Source organism: Sardina pilchardus, chromosome 7 (assembly GCF_963854185.1).
Source record: "Sardina pilchardus chromosome 7, fSarPil1.1, whole genome shotgun sequence".
NCBI lineage: Eukaryota > Metazoa > Chordata > Actinopteri > Clupeiformes > Clupeidae > Sardina > Sardina pilchardus.
Window position 1 is genome coordinate 15,526,410 of NC_085000.1, and position 20,480 is coordinate 15,546,889.

Below are 20,480 nucleotides of genomic sequence, written 5' to 3' on the forward strand. Positions count from 1 at the left end.
CGGTGCTCCCAGCTTAACTCCCAGATGCCAGGAGAGGTTAGTCTGCACAAAGGTGAGCTGCACCCCAGGCCACAAAAGAAGAGAGGGAGAGAGACTGATGGAGAGAGAGAGAGAGAGAGAGAGAGAGAGAGAGAGAGTGTGAGACAAACACAAACACACACACACACACACACACACACACACACACACACACACACACACACACACACACACACACACACACACACACACACACACACACAAATCAACCCCCCCCCCAAACACACATACAAATATTTGATCTATTTTAAGAACTGTGTTGCTATTGTACTACTGTACACATATTGTACTACTATTGTACTACTATAGTAGTATTGTACTACTATTGTACTTCTGTTCTGATTGCTTTGGCAATATAAGTATACCCCTTGTCATGCCAATAAAGCACATTGAATCTGAATCTGTGGGAGAGAGAGAGAGAGGGAGAGAGAGATGGGGAGTGGGGCGAAAAGGCCTCACTGCACAGCCTTTTCTCACAAGCCTGAGGAGGGCCCTGTCTGGAGTTATGAGAAGTGCCTGTGAAATATTAGATCTGTGAAGCCATGGGGACTAGAGGAAAGGTCATGAGGAAAGACAAAAGGCCTTTTATGCTGACTGTGCCAAGACAGTGAGGATGTGAGAGTGATTTATGTGCCAGCAGAGACAGGAAATTCTACAGATTGGAAATTCACAACGTTGCAAAACTGGTTTGGCTTTTTTGGTAGTCTTTGTTTGTACTGTATATTGGAATGCAACACAACAATGATCCAATGAAGCAGTGCAATGCAAATGAACAATGACAAAACTCTTGACCTACACTTGGAGGCCCAAATGAGGCAATGCTAGGTAATCAGCTTTACGTGGTACTTGAGGCTAAAGCTTGACTACACACACAGGCTGCAGATCATTGGCACATGATTTCGATAGTCTGGTGATGAGGAATTTCACAGAAACATTCTACAGTTAGAGGCCAGTGGGAGGAGGACCTAGAGGAACACAGGCTGGGCTCTTAGATAACAACAGACCAGTATTAGCTAACTCGCTATCTCATAACCCACAGAGGCCTACACTTGTGAGCTGGGCCCATGTTATCAGATAAGCTTGAGTGTCATTTTACTGTAAAGGGTAAGGGTTAGAAGCAGGAGACCATTAAAAGCATCTTGTATATAAAATATACATTTTGTTTAGGGCAAAACACTTCTACTACCAGTCAAAGAGTATGTTTGTAAAACATTCTGGAATGGCATTCCAAACGACTACTATTCTGTCGCCTGGTGGTTTTTCAGGCCACACTTAGCTGGTTCCAAGAGCCAGTGATTGGTCAAAAGCTTGACAGTGGAATTTGCAACAGTTTAAATCATAGTGATGCACACTATGTTTATAGTTGACCATAGAAACACTGGGCAAGAGGTGCAGGCCCTTGGTGCTCCAGCACTACAGAACTGGGCTTCCAGCACAACTCAGTCAATACTAGTGTGATATGAGACCAGAGTTGCACAGACACTGGCTCAGTGCTGATGGCCAGCATACTGTAGTTACAGTATCCTGCTGGGTATGCCAGCCTGCGGATAGTAACAGACCCCCAGCACCATCTGAATCGCTGAGTCAAGCACAAAGTGATCATGTAAAATGAGGGCAATATGATATGTGTGAGCATCTTAAAGGGACACTTCACCGATTAGCATTACAGTTTTTCTCGATTGCTAACACACATTTTCTGAAAACATGCCTCATATTCTGAGAACTCTACACACAAATCCAAAACAACACACACAATGGGCAAAACTCCACAATTCTCCTGCAAAATGACACTTCACCTTCAAAACAATGTAATTTCTCCTCAAAATGTTCTTTTGTTCTCAAGAGACACACACAAACCATCATATATCAAGACATTTATAAGGACCAGTTGAACACTGATGTGCTCAGTGTAAAACACTGCGATGAATTGAAAACACTTCTTCTGCATTCATTATAATGACTTGGGCCTTTTTTTGTTCAGTGTTACACTACAAACAGTACTACAAACTGTAGATAAGCTGATACAGTAAGTTGATATGCGTACCCTATCAATATTTTGAAATATCTCATTGTTTTCTATTATTTTTCTTTGTATTTGCCGTAATGTTATTCCGTTTTTTCTAGGACAATGCTCATGATTTCAGTTTCCTGTTCAGGAGACAGAAGCCCTTGTGTTGGTAATCTTTCGGCTGCCAAACAAATAGTAAAATACTGTAAACTGTGTAGGAATACAAAGTAGGATTACTTTCCCTAAATACTTGAAACATACTTTATTTTTACAGTCCTACAGAACAGCCCACAGGCAATACTACTACTGTGCTCATTGAGCTGTATTGTACTGTCCGGTACTGTACTGTATTGATACGCAGCACTGCAATGTTCTAGTGGCTCGGATCTCATCAGAGATTACGGTCCTTGGCCTCCCCGTCCTCCTCCTCTTACAGTACTCTCACTCCTCTGGCTCTGCCTCTGCCTGTACTATACTGTAATACTAAAGCTCTGATTGCTAATTGTAAGACTGTGTGACAGGAGTTTGCCCATGTGATGAGTCAGTGTGCATGGTAGGGCAGTTAGCTTTAGAATTTGAATGGCAGTGTGTTCTTTGTGAAAACAAGAGATTTTCTTCATGAAAATTGTGTCTAATGCACAGAATTGTGTGTAGTGTTTTGAAAACAGTGTGTTATAGAACTGCAATTTGAGTGTAAAGCAGAAATTGTGCTTATAGTTCAGCAGAATCGGTTCAGGAGGTTGGTGCATGAGCTACATATTATGGGAATTGTGTCTCAAGTACCAGAAATTGTGTGTAAACAATTGAGAAAAACTGTAAGCTTTGTATCTTTAGAAAACCAGTGATGTTTTTGAATGGCCGTACATCATTCCCTCAGTTTGCCTTGAGATGGGAGAAATACGGATTTCAATGTTGGACTTCCTGCTTTCAATGATGTAAAAATCATAATTTTACATCATTGAAAGCAGGAAGTCCTATTCATGTAGCCTGGAAAACCAGCGCCAACTGCTGGACGGCAAAATGTTTTGCCTGCATTTGGGTCTGGCCTCGGACCATTGAACATTTTGAAAACACTGCCCTGAATCTGGCAGATGGCAACTAAACCAATCACAATGCAGAGATGTGTTTTGAATCAACGCGGGCGGGGCAGAGGGCTCTGGGGCGGGGTTTTGAGGGAGCGTTGGCCTATAGGCACAGACACGGTTTGAAAGACAACGGGTTGTGCTCATCAACAATGTTCCGTTGTATCCATTGATCGAGGCCAGACTAAATTAGACATCCAATCCATTTAGGCTGGTTTATCAGGCTACTATTCATGGGTTTCATTGAAATCCGTATTTCTCCCATCTCAAGGCAATCTGAGGGAATGATGCACGGCCATTCAAAAACATGACTGGTTTTCTAAAGATACAAAGCTTAATGCTAATCGGTGAAGTGTCCCTTTAAAGCACATTATGCGTCGGGCATAGTAAGTCAGCGCAGGCTACTTGAACTCTTTTCAGACAACCCTGCTCTTCTCCAATATGACCCTGTTATCAAACCACCAAAGGTGGTTTAGGCTAAATTGGCACCTCATCAATGGTATAAAGGTGGTCATCAGATAGGTTTAGGGATTTGATGGGATCAAGTATAAGCCGATGAAGATTAACCAAGGAAAACAACAACTCGAACGGCATTATCCCACAAATTCAATAAGGAGGTTGTTGTCAGGGCATGCCAATGTTATGGTGCCAAAAGATTTGATAATATGGAATGCAATCAATGACCATTTTCAAAATGTATCAAGTATGAAGCATGTAGCTTGGGAAGATCACTAAATCGTTTAGAATCATGTTGGGCCTATGTAGATACAGTATGTGTTGTTGGCACACACATCAGGTCAGTTCAGGCCATACTCAGAAGCTATTATACCAGTCAGTTGAATGCTATTTCTATGGGTCATAGAAAGTAACCAAATCACAGACACCAGGAAGGACTTACCACTCCGCAGGCGTTAAAAGGACAAAGTGAGATGGCAGCCGCCTGGAGCATCCAAAGCCATCCAGGGCAGATCAGCTGGCTGTCGGCCAGTCTGCTGCTGACTCCTGAGCTCGTAACTCAGGACACCTAAGACGCCTCCGTCCCCTCGTCTCTGACCTTGATGAACGCACGCTGAACAAGTCAAAGGGATATGATCTGGTTTATGTAAGATCTATCTATGTAACATCTGAGGGTGTCTACCCCCCTTCTTATATTGACCCTATTTTCCCCAACTACATATAGGATACTGGGTCATACAGCATGGTGGTGCAGATGCATGCATACACATGCTGAAACATATGTCACAGTCAGTCTCTCTTTATTTAGGTACTAATGTACACATCACTAGGCAATAACATGCATCTATGCCAAATAAACAGCCTGCACCTTGTTCAATTTTGACCAATGCACACACACACACACACACACACACACAGAAATATCAATTACCAGTAAATACAAACATAAGTGCTATACCCCTAACCCTGGGTACGTAGAAGCTCTCCCCTGAATGCTATGGGCCGGTGTGTCTTGTACGGCTCTGTGTCAAAGGCCTGACCTCGATGAACTGCATGAACTTGTAGCAGAAGACAGATGGGAAACCTGGCTTCAGAAAGTAGGAGTCCCACCATCTGTTGGCTTTACCTGTGCACTTAAAAACAGGTGAATTCAGTAATTCGCTCACTTACCCGGCTAAAGAGTTTAGCCAGTTAGAGCCAGCTGGTTTAGTCAGTGGATGTAAGATGTGCTGTGTGTGTTCACTATTTCACAAATTGGGATAAATGCAGAGACCGAATAACCCTCATGGGATCAAAAAAGTGTACTTATGCTTATAGATAATGATAGGACTTTTACTTTGTGAAGTCATGTTCTTTGTGCGCGGTGCCCGTGGTCACCCATGCAGGCCCAGCGTGCCACCCACACAGCGGGGAAATGCCACACAAAGCTTCCCCTGCATGGCACCCCTCTGTTTCTGGGGCGGGTGCCAAGCTCCCTGACCCTGGACCTGCCGCTCTGCTCCTCTCCTCTGGCTGCTGAAGTGAAGTGAGGTGAAGTGAGGAAGCTGGCTGAGCGCGCGGTGCCGGCCCAGTGTAGGACCGGATGGAGGCAGTTTCTCTCAGATCTGCTGCATCATCACTGTGGACACTGTTTTCATAAACTCAAACTTTATCACATTCAGAGCACACCAGTAACCTATCTGAGCAACCTACAGGGGCATTGGATATTAGGAACATTTAGTGAAGAGGGGAGAGATTGAAGGGATGGCGTTGATGGGTCCAAGGCTAGCCTATCAAAAAATGCAAGGGGATCATGCTCTACAATAACTGCCTATGGCAAGTTGCATTGTAAGTTAGCTCTGGGGTAGCAAAGATCAAAGTGTGCTGTCTTCACCTAGCAAAGATCATAGTAGGCAGAGGACAAAACTTTGTAGTGAAAATCTGCATGTTATTTTCCCATATGAAAAAATCTCAAGATACCGGATCTCCATATTTGGGCAACGATGGTAGCTTGTTTGTAGGTGAACTAGGTCTATGCAGTATGCCCACACACACACAAACACACACACACACACACACACACACACACACACACACACACACACACACACACACACACACGCACACGCACACGCACACGCACACACACACTCCTTTTGTCTCTCTTTATTGCTTATACCTAACTTGGGGAATATAATTGCTAATTTGGCATGGATTTGTATTTCTTTGCAATTGAGTAAACAACTGCATTTAAAACCTTCATTTACGATAGTGCTACGCTTCTGAAACAATTTGGTAAGAATTTAAGCACTTTACATTTTGTTGTATGTGTGACTGACAAGGACAGTAAAGCTAGATAGATAAATAGATGATAGACTTTATTGATCCCCAAAATTCACGGATATTTGAAGGATTTCACCTCTGGCATATTTCCCAGAGCCACCACGCCATAAGTGCATGGGTGCATTAACGGTAAGCTATTGGCAATGCATGGACTGCAGGTGGGTTTGGGTGTGTGTGGCCTCGCCTAACCCTCTATTGCTAGTGTTGCTTCAGGGTATCATACCCTTTCCCCCTCATTAAACCAATACGAAAATGCTCATTGTGATCAGGAGGAAGTATGAAAAGCCAACAGAATGTGTGTATTTGATCACATGACTCGTCCGATATCCTTCTCCATCTCTTTTCCTCACCTGCACTCACATGTGACAGGCATGTTTTTTTCAGCTCCACAACACTTTGGAAAAGGACAATAAAGATAGATAGATAAATAGATGATAGACTTTATTGATCCCCAAAATTCACGGATATTTGAAGGATTTCACCTCTGGCATATTTCCCAGAGCCGCCACGCCATATGTGCATACATGTAGGTGAAGAAACGACAAAAATACGCTTCATGACCTATTCTATTCTATTCTATTCTATTCTATTCTATTCTATTCCATTCCATTCTATTCTATTCTATTCTATTCAATTTTATTCTATTCTATTGTATTCCATTTTATTCTATTCTATTCTATTCTAATGCTCCAATTTAAATTTAAAGTGGAAGTCGTAAGTCTATGAACCTTTTCCAGACTCACTCACTATTGACTCATTACAATAGAGACTAACCAGGCTGGCTCACACCACCTCTTGTTACCAATCTCGCTTTCTCTTTCTCTCTCTCTCTCTCTCTCTCTCTCTCTCTCTCTCTGTCTCTCTGTGTCTCTCTCTCCCTCTCTCTCTCTCTCTCTCTCTCTCTCTCTCTCTCTCTCACACATACACACACACACACACACACACACACACACACACACACACACACACACACGGACAACAGGGAGGAGTGTGGCAGTGGCCCCAGTGACTCAGGGATGCCATTCTGGGCAGCCCCAGAGCAACTGACCCATTTTCTATAAGGGGACATGAAGGTCTAAATGTGGCCAATGAAGCGTATATTTTTGTCATAAACTATACAAGCTATTATGATGAAGCATTCACAGATTAATACAGTAAAACATAACAGACTGCAAAACACACAACTGAGCACGAAGTGAGTTTCTCATCATGACAGGTTTTGTTTTTATGGTAGAAAGTTAAAAATATCAATCGAATAAATCTGGCCCTTATCATCTCCCCATCCAACTGGGTCTGAGCCAAGTAAAGGCCACACACCCAACCCACCCGTAGCCCATGCAGGGCCAATAGCTTACCGTTGCTGCACCCATGCGCATATGGCGTGGTGGGGCTGGGAAATAAGCCAGAGGTGAAATCCTTAAAATATCTCACTTCCAAAAAGTGGCCCCCCATCATGTTTGCTGTTATGGCATGTGACCAAAGCTCAAAGGGCCTTAGTGGCCAAGCCAAGTAGCTTATAGCATACAAATGAGACTCGTGTGTTGAGGGTAGTTTAAGCAGAACTAAGGAGTTTTCAGTCTATTGAGTCTACAACTAAAGAGGTAAATATCTATAAAGAATACAAAACAGAGCAAATGGTATCCTGCCATTTGACTCTAACTAACTAGCATATAAACAGTGAATCCTCATTCCACTGTTGCATAATGTTGCTTTGCCTTTGAGGCAACATAGCTATTTTACACTTTTACAAAATAAATATTAAATGAAAACATAATCAACAGAGTGAAACTGAATCAGAACTTACCCAAAATTGTGAAAATATTTTTTTATTTCATGGAAATCCTAGAAAATTTCACTTTTTCAAAGTTTTGTGGAGCTGAAAAAACATGCCTGTCACATGTGAGTGCAGGTGAGGAAAAGAGATGGAGAAGGATATCGGACGAGTCATGTGATCAAACACACACATTCTGTTGGCTTTTCATACTTCCTCCTGATCAAAATGAGCACTTTCGTATTGGTTTAATGAGGGGGAAAGGGTATGATACCCTGAAGCAACACTAGCAATAGAGGGTTAGGCGAGGCCACACACACCCACACCACCTATAGTCCATGCAGGGCCAATAGCAAGGTCACACACCCAACCCATCTGCAGCCCATGCATTGCTAATAGCGTACCGTTAATGCACCCATGCACTTATGGCGTGGTGGGTCTGGGAAATATGCCAGAGATGAAATCCTTAAAATATCTCACTTCCAAAATGTGGCCCCCCATCATGTTTGCTGTTATGGCATGAGACCACAGCTCAAAGGGCCAAGTAGCTTATAGCATACAAATAAGACTTGTGTCTTGAAGGTAGTTTAAGCAGAACTATAAGGGGGCAATTGCTCTGTCGCTAGTTTGGAGTAACACGGTTTTAAACTGGAGTTGGAGTTTAAAACCACCTTAAACTCCAAACTAGCGACAGAGCAATTGCCCCAAAAGGGGTTTTCAGTCTATTGAGTCTGAAACTAAAGAGGTAAATATCTATAATAAATACAAAACAGAGCAAAAAAACCCCCAACAAAACAAAACAAAAAATAGCACTATTGGTAGCCTATGATACAAATCTTCCCAGCATACTAACTGCTGTCTTTTAGCAAAATAGTTGTCAGTGTCTTTCTGTAAAATCTTTGCTTTTATTTGAATAGGACTGTCTATTCTAGACCATAAAGCAGCTAATGGCAACGACAAGTGTTTATATTTGTCACATGACCTGTAGGTTGCATGGCCATGCATATATACCAGTAAAAGTGGTCAAATTGAACACAATTTTACTCTAAGGCATGGAGCATTGAACTGATGGGGCAATTTATATAATTAATTAAAGGGTTGAAAAATGTAGATACATTTTAATTCTCAACAGAGTAGGTCAATGAAAATAGGTTGAGACAAAACATGTTTTATTTAAACTATTGATATAACCTGAGGATGTGGATTATTTTTGATGGAATACAGTATTACAGCTCTTCTCAGCTGCTTTGGTGCATTTCTCAGATCAGAAACACAATTCTCAAAACAGTTTGTTCAAACTCCACATCATTGTGTAATTTCTAAACATCATTAAAGCAATTTCTCCCCATCTTGAAAAAAAAAAATATATATAGCAACGCTTTAATGCATCCATGGAACTGATTTTGTCTGCTGTTTTTTTTTTTTCAATTGGAAATGTCATGTTGGTCAAAATGCACAACTGGATCCCTGCTGAATATGCTTCCCCATGAAACTGGCCCGTATGTCACGTGACAGACAGGAATGCCAGGATGTATAGAAAGATGTACAGTGGCGCCCAGCTCCACCAAGGGGAGCTTTACTGTATAGTCACCATCTTTTTCATTACACAATGCTGAAAAAGCCTTTGTTTTCTTTACATAGTCACAATGTTGGTCAACAGTAAACACTTTTAAACATACAGCTCTTTCAATCAACCTTCTCCACATACAAAAAGCATGTGTAACTTTGTAGTTTTGAAATAGCTATGCCACAGAAAATGGTGCTGCCTTGTGCATTGTTCATTAGCAAATACTTACAGAGTAAGTGTCATGTTAGTAAGTGTTAGGCTATTAAGACAAACCAGTTTGACATAAACAATGGCATCAGGACTTGTCATTTTGATTGCACCAACAGTTTCATCTCTATAAATATTTGCTTTTGAGACATTAACAAAGCATTTATGGCAAGATGCGCACTTTTGCAGGTATATCCATGTTTTGAGAGATGTTACTGTTGTTGTACTGTTCAAGAAATGCACCAAAGTGACTGAGAAAAACTGTAAAAGAGTCAGGATGTGTTTACTGGTCTCCATGTGCCCCTCAGTGCCAATAACCAGCAAAGTCATGTTATTCAGACTGTCAGACTGTCTCAAGACCTGGATTATGTCAGATGGGCCATAGACAAGGACCAATGAGCTCCATGGCATTAAAAAAGTTGTTGAACTATACACTCACACTCACATCTTGATTATGTAAAGCAAAATCAGGTGGGCTCAGATGTTGTTCACTGATATGTGTAGGGAGATTTACCCCTGAGGCATTTCACTGCTCATCAAGCATCTGACACAGTTTGAGAAGGTAAACACTGGAATGCTTTCACAAGGCATTAGTCCCTTAAAATGTCCTCAATATACAGTATTGGAGCACACCTCTCTGTTTTCCTTACACCGGGATGGAGAAACTTCTCAAACCTGTGTAACTACAGCATGAAATACAGATGTATGTTACGGTATAAAATAAGGCAGAGTAGAACTCTAAGAGGAACTCTAAGAGGATCGGCTGAAGCATTTCTTTCACAGTAGGCTATGAACTTCCCCATTCCAGTGTGTTCCTTTGCTGCCCCCTTGTGGTGTTGCTTTGACATAGCATCTCAAGTCTTTCTATGTGAGCTCATGCCAGTTCGTAGCGGTTGACATTCTCAAGGTCAGGCTTCAGGTCTTTAAAACTTGGTCGATCCTCTGCGTTCTCTCTCCAGCAGGAGAGCATGATGTCATAGACGTACTTGGGGCATTTCACCGGCTGAGGCATCCGATATCCTCCCATGACGTGATCATAAACTTCACTGGTTTGGTATCCTATTTTGTGAACAAAAACAAACAAACAAACAAAAAATATATATTATGTATCAGGACCATATTTCAGTAATTTATTAAAAACAGATTCATGGTATGATCACTTAGTCTTAGACCAAATCTACACACTAGCTATTTGCCATGTATATATGTCCAGGATTTAGGCTTACATCTATATGTACATCTACATCTATCCCCTTGGAGATCAATAAAGTATCTATCTATCTATCTATCTACTGTATCTATCTATCTATCTATCTATCTATCATTATGATGGTGTACCTGGATAAGGCACTCCACCACCGGACATGATCTCATGGAGGAGGATACCAAAGGACCAGACGTCCGATTTGCTGGAGAAGCGGCCATGGCTGATGGCCTCCGGGGCACACCACTTATAGGGGATCTTCTTGTTTTCTGACACGTAGAACGGCTCCTGCAGTTAAAACGTGACGAATTGATTAAGTTTGAGATTAAACACAAAACACAAGAAAGGCCAATTTGTTGAGAAGAAACTATGGAAACCGAGACACAGACAGTATTTTAGATATTTTTACGTTTTTTTCTCAGTCGCTTTGGTGCATTTTTTAAAATCATTTGCACAACAGTTGGCACATTTCTCAAAACAACTATGCAAACTGCACTGGATAGTTAGCCTGATAAACCAGCCTAAATGGATTGGATGTCTAATTTAGTCTGGCCTCGATGAATGGATACAACGGAACATTGTTGATGAGCACAACCCGTTGTCTTTCAAACCGTGTCTGTGCCTATAGGCCAACGCTCCCTCAAAACCCCGCCCCAGAGCCCTCTGCCTCGCCCGCGTTGATTCAAAACACATCTCTGCGTTGTGATTGGTTTAGTTGCCATCTGCCAGATTCAGGGCAGTGTTTTCAAAATGTACAGTGGTCCGAGGCCAGACCCAAATGCAGGCAAAACATTTTGCCGTCCAGCAGTTGGCGCTGGTTTTCCAGGCTACTGGATAGTGATTAACCTGCAAAAGTGTGTATCTTGCTCAAAATGCTTAGTTTATGCCTCAAAAGCAAATATTTAGGGAGAATTAAATGGTCAGTGCAATCAAAATGACAAATCATGATGATGCCATTATTATTAATGTCAATATAGTGAAACTGTTTTGTTGTCAATAGTATTTACTAATGAACAATGTACAAGGCAGCACTATTTTCTTTTTCAAAACTACAAAGTTACAGTGATGAGAAATGTACTAACGCAACTGAGAAAAACTGTAAACTGACATACAGATATTTTAGATAATACAGGTCTTTAACTAGTAATAAACCTGTACACAAGACCAGACACTGCCTGTAATGTGTGGCAGACATCGGCAGGCCACGCTGTAGTTAAGTTCAGCAAGTCGGCAAGTGATTGACCTTGATGATCCGAGCCAGGCCAAAGTCGGCCACTTTGCAGATGTAGTTCTCTCCCACCAGGACGTTGCGTGCCGCCAGGTCCCTATGGATACTGTTCTGCGACTCCAGGTAGCACATCCCGTCGGCCACCTGAGCGGCCATGTCGACCAGACACATCTGGTCCAGCACCGTCCCTTCTGGCCCTGTGAGGATGCAAAAGAGAAGAGAGGAGAGAGGAGACTTAGTTACTTCCTACATAAGTGCACTTCTTCAAACAATGGGGAACAGTTCTGCATTCTGAACCTCCGGTTTCCACCACTTCTTGAGTTGAAGAGAATTGTAAATAATGACTGGGCTGGGTGAACCCTGCCTGACCTGCCGGCCAATTTGGATTTTGCCCGGCAGCTCAGGCTGGAAACCTGCACATCTATCTCCTCTGTTCCCTGCCAGAACCTTTGGCTCCAATCACAAACTAGCTTATCCAAAAGATGGTCGTCTGATTGGTTGAAGATTATCCAAGCGTACGGCGTCATGATTTGAACGATGCCAATAGAGCTCGACAGTCCCGCCCCTCCTCCGAAAGAGCTCGCCTCTCGTGCAGTAGAAATACAGCGCAGACTCCCCATAATCATGTTCAATCTCAAAAGACTGAGTTTAGTATGGTGATTGTCAGACTAAATAATGACGTCATCTGGCTTTATTTTTTACCACAACACTGATAAAGGGTCAATATACAAACCCAGATCAGATTGGGCTGCAGATATGAAAGTCATATCAAACATCATAAACGCCTGAGGTATCATTGAACAGATAGGCACAAATGCATGTTCTGCTGCTCCTTAAACAACAGTTTATCAAAACAGTACTTTAGTTTATGAAAAAGTAACTGTTATTTTTAAAGATCAACTGTTTCTTGTAAACTTTGAATTTTGCAATTACAGTCTCAGTCCCACCACCCAGTGCTTCAGCAAACCAAACATTAACCAAGAATTTCACAATGAAATATGTGCATGACCTCAGAGTAAAAGTAGCAATTGGTATGCAGTTGTGCAATATGTGAAGTAAAGCTCCCTCCTGACGCCTGAAGAGACTAATAAGACATGCTAGCATCTGTGGGTTTCAGCACCCTCGCTATCACCCTTGCCTTCCTACGGTGGCTGACATGTACAAATGTCGTGCAACTTATGACAACACATGCAAATCAACAAAACAAGTGCAAATAGATAAAACACAAACAACTTAGGAAAACATCTTCATCTTAATTTGACAACATGTGAACATCATTAAAGTGTAAGTTTGGCGGAAATTGAAAATAAAGTTATTTTCTGAATGAAAATACATCAACTAAGCCGTGGAGGAAGTAATTTTCGTTCATCACGCAGTACAGAGCTATCACGGGCAGGAGTGACAGCCCAAAATCGCAAACAGTGGGTTAGCATGGGGATTAGAGCCACACGCTTTCAAAATCGCATTTTTAAACCACTAACATTGCTCAAAACAGCGCCAAACCTCATCAGTAGCTTGCTCTAAGTGTCTACACATAAAACGAAGCACCAATCAGTCTGTAAACTTTGGAATAGTCAGTATACACGTAGAATCAATTCGAGACCGCAACCCCGTCTGAACCACAGAAATGTCTCGCGAGATCTCACACGAGAGGTCGTGGACTTTCCTTCGTGAGGAGCTGGAAGGGGTAAGAGTTCATAACAGTCTTCTTTTATAAACGTCGGGTTCATGAGCCAAGTTGTTGGTGCTTTGTTTTATGTGTAGACACCTAGAGCAAGCTTCTGACGAGGTTTGGCGCTGTTTTGAGCAATGTTAGTGGTTTAAAAATGCGATTTTGACTACCCATAGGAATAGCTCCCGTGCTTCCGTGTGAGATCTCGCGAGACATTTCTGTGCTTCAGACGGGGTTGCGGTCTCAAATTGATTCTACGTGTATACTGACTATTCCAAAGTTTACAGACTGATTGGTGCTTCGTTTTATGTGTAGACACCTAGAGCAAGCTACTGATGAGGTTTGGCGCTGTTTAGAGCAATGTTAGTGGTTTAAAAATGCGATTTTGAAAGCGTGTGGCTCTAATCCCCATGCTAACCCACTGTTTGCGATTTTGGGCTGTCGCTCCTGCCCGTGATAGCTCTGTACTGCGTGATGAGCGAAAATTACTTCCTCCACGGCTTAGTTGATGTATTTTCATTCAGAAAATAGCTTTATTTTCAATTTCCGCCAAACTTACACTTTAAGGAAAAACATTTACATTTCAGAAACGAGCTGGCAATTTAACACACATGCAATTCAGAAACGCCCTCCGAAACTCAGAACACAAGCAAATCAGAAACACACGCGAATCAGAAGACACATTAGACACAGGTTAGACCAGGTCCGTCCTTACAGTGCATCGATCCATATCACAACTTGTCCCACAGAGGCCAACAGAGTTGCAGGTAAGAGTGGACACTGTGGACACTGTTCTCACCTCTGAGGAAGTCCAGCAAGTTGCCCTTCTCCATGAACTCTGTGATGATGTAGAAGGGCTCTGAGGAGGTGCAGATGGCGAAGAGGGAGATGAGGTGCCGGTGCCTGAGCTTCTTCAGAATCTGCACCTCCTGGTGGAACTCCTGCTGGTTCAAGAACTCTGAGATGGAGAGAGAGAGGGAGAGAGGCAGAGATGGAGAGAGAGGGGGAATGGTAAGAGATGGCAGAGATAGAGAGGGAGAGGGACAGAGGCAGAAAAGGAGAGAGAGAGAGGGGGGAATGGTAAGAGTGAAAGACAGAAAGAGGAGGCAAAAACATGACATAAGAACACAGAAGGAGAGAGAAGGAAGAAACACAAAAAGTGATTACATTAAAGCAACACTAGAGCACTTTTAGAGCACTCACCTCTGTTGCACGCACGCCATTTGTGTATGTATTGCGACAACGATGCAAGTAAAATTGCCACTTTATGTCATTCCATCGAACTATACAGGTCTGCTACCCGATCTGGTAAACTTACATAGTGCGGTTGTAGTCGATATAGGGCCACGAAGCGAATGCAGAAGTGCCGTTCACCCTGTTATGAGTTGATGAACCACTAACATTATTTTAAGACACGAAAAGCTCTTCAGTGTTGCTTTAAGTAGATTGTTTATTTCAGTTGAATTTAATGTTGTCATCCAAAGGAGCCAGATTGGATCGCAGAGATAAGGTACGCATCTTGTACCTGAATATACCTGTTTATGGTATGCGGTTTCGCAAGTGTGTGTGTGTGTGTGTGTGTGTTTGTGCATGAGTATGCATGGTTTCGTATTTGTGCTGTCTTGCTGTGTGAACAGAGAAACAGGAGACCTCCGCATCTGAGCTAATCCTGTCAGTAACACAGAGGGTGGGATTACTGGACCAAGGAGCAAAAAGGTCCCATCCCCTGTTAATCTCCTTTCTCCAATCCCTGCAGATTAGGTTCCATTTAAGGCTACAAATACAGGTCTCTTCAAGAGTGATAGTATACCTGCTCCTGGATAATAACTGTGTGTGTGTGTGTGTGTGTGTGTGTGTGTGTGTGTGTGTGTGTGTGTGTGCGTGTGTGTGTGTGTGTGTGTGTGTGTGTGTGTGTGTGTGTATGTGTGTGTGTGTGTGTGTGTGTGTGTGTGTGTGTGTGTATGTGTATGTGAGAGAGAGAGAGAGAGAGAGAGAGAGAGAGAGAGAGAGAGAGAGAGGTGCTACACTGTTGTACACTGAGAAAATGTGTTGAGAAAACATACTTATCCTATTTCATATTTGTGTTTTCATGTATTTCATGTTCATTATGACTGTACGTTTGGGTTGGTGGCTGTTTGTCAATTATTTATTAACTTGTATATATAGTTGATTGGATAAAGGTATGTACAACACATTGTGAGCATTAGATCTATAGGCTGCTGACTAATAAGGTGAACTGGTCTGAACACAGCTGGATGTAATAGATCACAGCCTCTCAGTAATGCTGCTCTAGGGAATTCTACACTAAATGGGTTTCCTTTATTCTTTTACCTTCCATGTTTCACAAGAACATGATTGATTTAAATGAACACACCTGATTGAGATAATTAAAGTGATCATAATCATAATCATAATCAAACTGCCTCCGGACTCGCGATGATCACGTCCCCCTGAGGGCAGGATATTTCCATATCAGCAGCATCTTCATCTTCCTATTGTTGTGTTCTTCACATGTTCTGCTTTTCAGTTTAAACACTTCGGCTGGACTTCCTTACACAACCCCACAAGTTATGGACAATATCATGCCTAATATGATTGATCTAAAATTCTAAATACAGGGAGGGCACGAGAGCAACAGTTCTCTTCTACCTCTCACTTCTAGAAACACATTGTTTTTTTCTGGAACAAAAGACACTCACTTACCCTTCAAAGGGTGCCATAGGTAAGCCTTATTCAACTAACTTTCTGTCATATTTGCTGACACTGACCCTATGAGCGACTAGAAGTACATGTAGCAGGTTATTTTGAAAAATAAAAATCTGTCTCCTCTGGCACCACCTAGAGCACGTAGCGAGATTTGCAAGACATCCAACGCTCCTATTTCAAATGCACCAAACAGGACCAGGAGGGTATGCCAGTGTCAATCACTGCTCATGTACACACATTTGATAGTGTCCTCCCCTACCTCTTCCCTGTGCTCTATCATGCTTTCAGGGGCGTAGCCAGAGGGGTGGCTCCGGGTGGCACATGGCACCCTTGAGATTCAATTGGCCACCCCAGGTGCCACCCCAAAATCCTAGTCTACTATTCGCCATTAACAGTCGAAGGCGAGACCTTTCTTGATGCACTTGCAGGGCACTAGTTTGAAATATCAGGGTTCAGAAATATAAACAATCTAGCAAACATGCTTGCAGTTATAGGCTACATGGCTTATTGTTTTTAGCATGAGTTTACAATAGGCCTACAGGCAACTGCTTGCGCTAACACAAAAACATATTTAGATAGCTGATAGATTAAGATATTCATATAGCATATTTAGATAGCTGATTAAGATAGAATATGGATTCACTTAAATTGATGATAAAATAAGACAGTGTGGGGTGCACATGAGAGCATAAAACCATCCAAGGTAAAATGCCACACGGAAACATGAATTGACCCCTGTCGACAAACCTGTCGAGTAGTACTTTGAAAGGTAACATCAGCAGTTGATTTCACAAATGTAATGCCAAACATCTGCATTTTCCAAACAAGTAGGTCAGGCACTTTGCGTGTCTTATGTAGGCTACCTCACCATATTCGTTGGCCTATGAACATGTGAAATTATGGATTCCAAAACCAGACCAGTTAAGAGCCATTGGCAAAAACATTTTATACTTCCACTTTTGCTCAAATGGCCTAATTCCTGGACAGGTTTTGTTCAGAGCTGAAAATGAGCTGAAAACTGTATTTGACATTTTATCCAATTACAAAGACATTTGTGAGAGTATGGTCTCTGTCCTTCTTTGTCCTTCAATTTATGGTGTTTGGTGCTTTGTGCATGGTTTTGCTCATGCATGTGTGCTCATATAACAACTTGAGCCTGTTTCTGTTTATCTACAGTAGATGCCACCCTTGAATTAACCAGTGCCCCACTAGGGCCACCCTTGTTACAAATCTCTAGAATCGCCACTGCATGCTTTTTAGCGGAAAGGAGGGAGGGACTGAGAAGTTGTCGATGTTCAAATGTTTTGGTCCTGGATCTTCAGAATCCTGCCTATACGGACCTTTAATCAGGGATGCAGCAGTAGAGACCTACAGTACAGTACAGGCCTCCCTTCGAAAAAGGATTGTATGGCAGGATTGTGTGTGTCTGTGTGTGTGTGTGTGTGTGTGTGTGTGTGAGCTTCTGTGAGCTTCTGTATACGTATATGTATGGAGCCTTGTGAATCTTATGGAGTTCTTTTTAATTTGATGAAGTGAATTTTTAAGTTATTGACTTGTGTCCCAGCTAATGGGGATCCTATAAACAATAAACAATAAACACAGACAGGCACTCTGTGGAACAGGCCACTCACCATTGTTCTTGAGGATCTTGATGGCGACGCTGATGCGGTTCTTCCACTTCCCCCGGTAGACCTCGGCGAAGAAGCCCACACCCAGACGGTCCTCCAGGGTGAACTGATCCTTTGGCAGCTCCCACTCGTCCACAGTGGAGTGGGACAGGTCCTGAGGCGTAGGCTCTTTCTGAAAAAAGAAATAGCAATAGCACTTTATAATGACTGCAAAAGCACTTTATAATGACTCTGTATGTATATGTATGCTGTTTGTATGTTTTTGTTGAATGTTGTGTTTGTATTGCTGCTGAAACACTGTAATTTCCCCTTGGGGATGATTAGATATATCTATCTATATCTTATCTATCTATCTATCTATCTATCTATCTATCTAAAAGCCACGGATGGCCATGAATCTCACATTCACACTTTGCTCATATACACACAGACATGCTGGTGGTATGAAAGACAGACAGGAGAAGTAGGGTGCGTGCTTCACAACTGGTGGTACATGAAGGCAATGAAGCAAAACATTCACTGAGTAAAATAAGTAGTAAGCTCAAACTACAGTATACATACAGTATACCAGTATGCACAAACTGACATACACAGGCAGGATAATAGGGTGTTGAGGAGGTTAATTTACAGCTTAAATATGAAAACGGCTGGGTTATATATCTAAAATATGTATGCTTGTTTTTGTTGCTGTATGTTTTTGGTTGTTTTCTTTATTACCGTTGTTTACTTGTTTGTCTTCTATGTTGTTGTTAAAAAACGCGAAAAAACCTGCCAAAAAAACGCCAAAAAAAATAAAATAAAAAATAGGGTGTTGAGGATCTGTATAGACAGAGCCTTCTTATTAGTGAGGGACAGCACTTTCTTTCTCTGCTCCAGTTCCCCATCTCTGGTGTATGAACCAATATTTCCCTTACAGAAAATGAAACAGTCGCCATGGCACTGTGGTAGCCACAAAGCACAACCACATCCTGTTTGAATTTCTCCTTTTAAAAATGGATTGAGAGAGATATTACACTGAGAAACACATTTATTTTACATAAACAGCGGAGGGTGATTGAACGTGTTACGTGTCAAGTATTGAATGTGGCAAAAATATTTTCATTAGGTATCCAATGAGACTATACACACGAAATTCACCAGATTTTAGTATGAACTCAGGAAATCCAAACAGAAATAAATTTAACATTAAAGTCCATATACATTTATGTGTAATTAAGTGAAATGAGACAGGGAAAAAAGTATTGAACACTCTAAAAAAGCAGTACACCGAGGCAATGAAATGCAAGAAACCAACGGACATCTGTAAGCAGTTATAGGAGATTAAGCAATTATACCTCCTATCTGTGCAAATGAATGTCAGCTGGATTAAAACATTTTCATGTTATATACTGTATGTTTTTTCCTTTACCAAGGTGTCACACAAGAAACATCTCATGATGGGTAAAAACAAAGAACTGTCCCTCCCAAGACCTTTGCAACCTTATTGTTGCAAAACATATCAAAGCACCATTGGGCCTATTATCTGTCAGCGGAAAGAACATCACTCCATCATCTCTGCCTACTCACCCATTACTAAACAAGACTCCATTACTAAAGATGAACATGTCGAAGCTTGTTTAAAGCCTCGTGCAAGCCTATGAAATAGAGAGAGAACATCAGGTCTGGTCACACGAGAGCTCAATGTAACTTTTTGGCCATCAAACTACACCCAATAAAATAAATACCATGGCAACAGTGACGAGACATGGGTGGACCCTCCAGCAGGACAACAGAAATTCTCAATTGGTGTCATAGAAAGACAATCAATTTAATCCAATTAAGAATGTGTGTAAGGAAATAAAGATCAGGACTCACAAGAAGGCTGTCTGTTAAGAAGAATGGGACAAAATCACATTTGAATACTGCGACTGACTTGTTTCTTCATACAGGGAAATGACTTGCAGCTATCATTACCAAGAAAACAGCTTTTCCAGTTGGTCCTGTGTCATTCCACTTCATACTGATGTCTGGAGATTTTTTTATGTGAATAGCCTCATTGGGAATATACTTACTAAAACAAAATGTTGACGTGTTCAATACTTATTTCCCTCACTGTATATAGTGTTTTTCAAGGAACCCAAAGTGCTTACAAGGGAGAACCTCACTATCATCAGCAATGTGTAACACCGACCTGGGTGATGCACAGCAGCCATTATGTGCCAGAACACTCACCACACACCAGCTTGAGGTGGAGACGGATGAATGAGTCAAGTACAGTGGGGGGTGATTAGGAGGCCGGATTGAATGAGCCAAATAGGGAGTTTAGCCAGGACACCAGGGAACCCCCTACTCTTTGGGAGATATTTAATGACCACAGCGAGTCAGGACCTCAATTTAATGTCTCATCCACAGGACGGCATCCCCTACAGCACAATGTCCCTGTCACTGTACTAGGTCACTGGGATCGATTTTTGGTCAGAGAAGGGCACCACCTCTAGCCACACAACAACACTAACACCGACACCATGATGCAGCTAAGTGTCCAAGGAGGTCTCCCATCCAAGTACTAACCAAGCCAACACATGCTTAGCTCCAGTAATTCAGCAGAGAC

At 42.0% G+C, this 20,480-nt stretch overlaps 1 protein-coding gene across 1 annotated transcript in view; it reads right to left on the reverse strand.

Moving 5' to 3' along the window:
• ptk6b (PTK6 protein tyrosine kinase 6b) overlaps positions 1-20,480 on the reverse strand; it is a 35,810-nt gene that overhangs the window by 12,011 nt on the left and 3,319 nt on the right. Inside the window, exons 4-9 of the mRNA XM_062540873.1 lie at positions 17,894-18,062; positions 14,356-14,514; positions 11,900-12,081; positions 10,791-10,944; positions 7,712-10,511; positions 4,028-4,198 (exon numbers count right to left, since the gene is read on the reverse strand). Of these exons, the coding sequence (XP_062396857.1) occupies positions 10,327-10,511; positions 10,791-10,944; positions 11,900-12,081; positions 14,356-14,514; positions 17,894-18,062 (849 nt within the window). The 3' untranslated portion in view covers positions 4,028-4,198; positions 7,712-10,326. The remainder of the gene's footprint in view (positions 1-4,027; positions 4,199-7,711; positions 10,512-10,790; positions 10,945-11,899; positions 12,082-14,355; positions 14,515-17,893; positions 18,063-20,480) is intronic.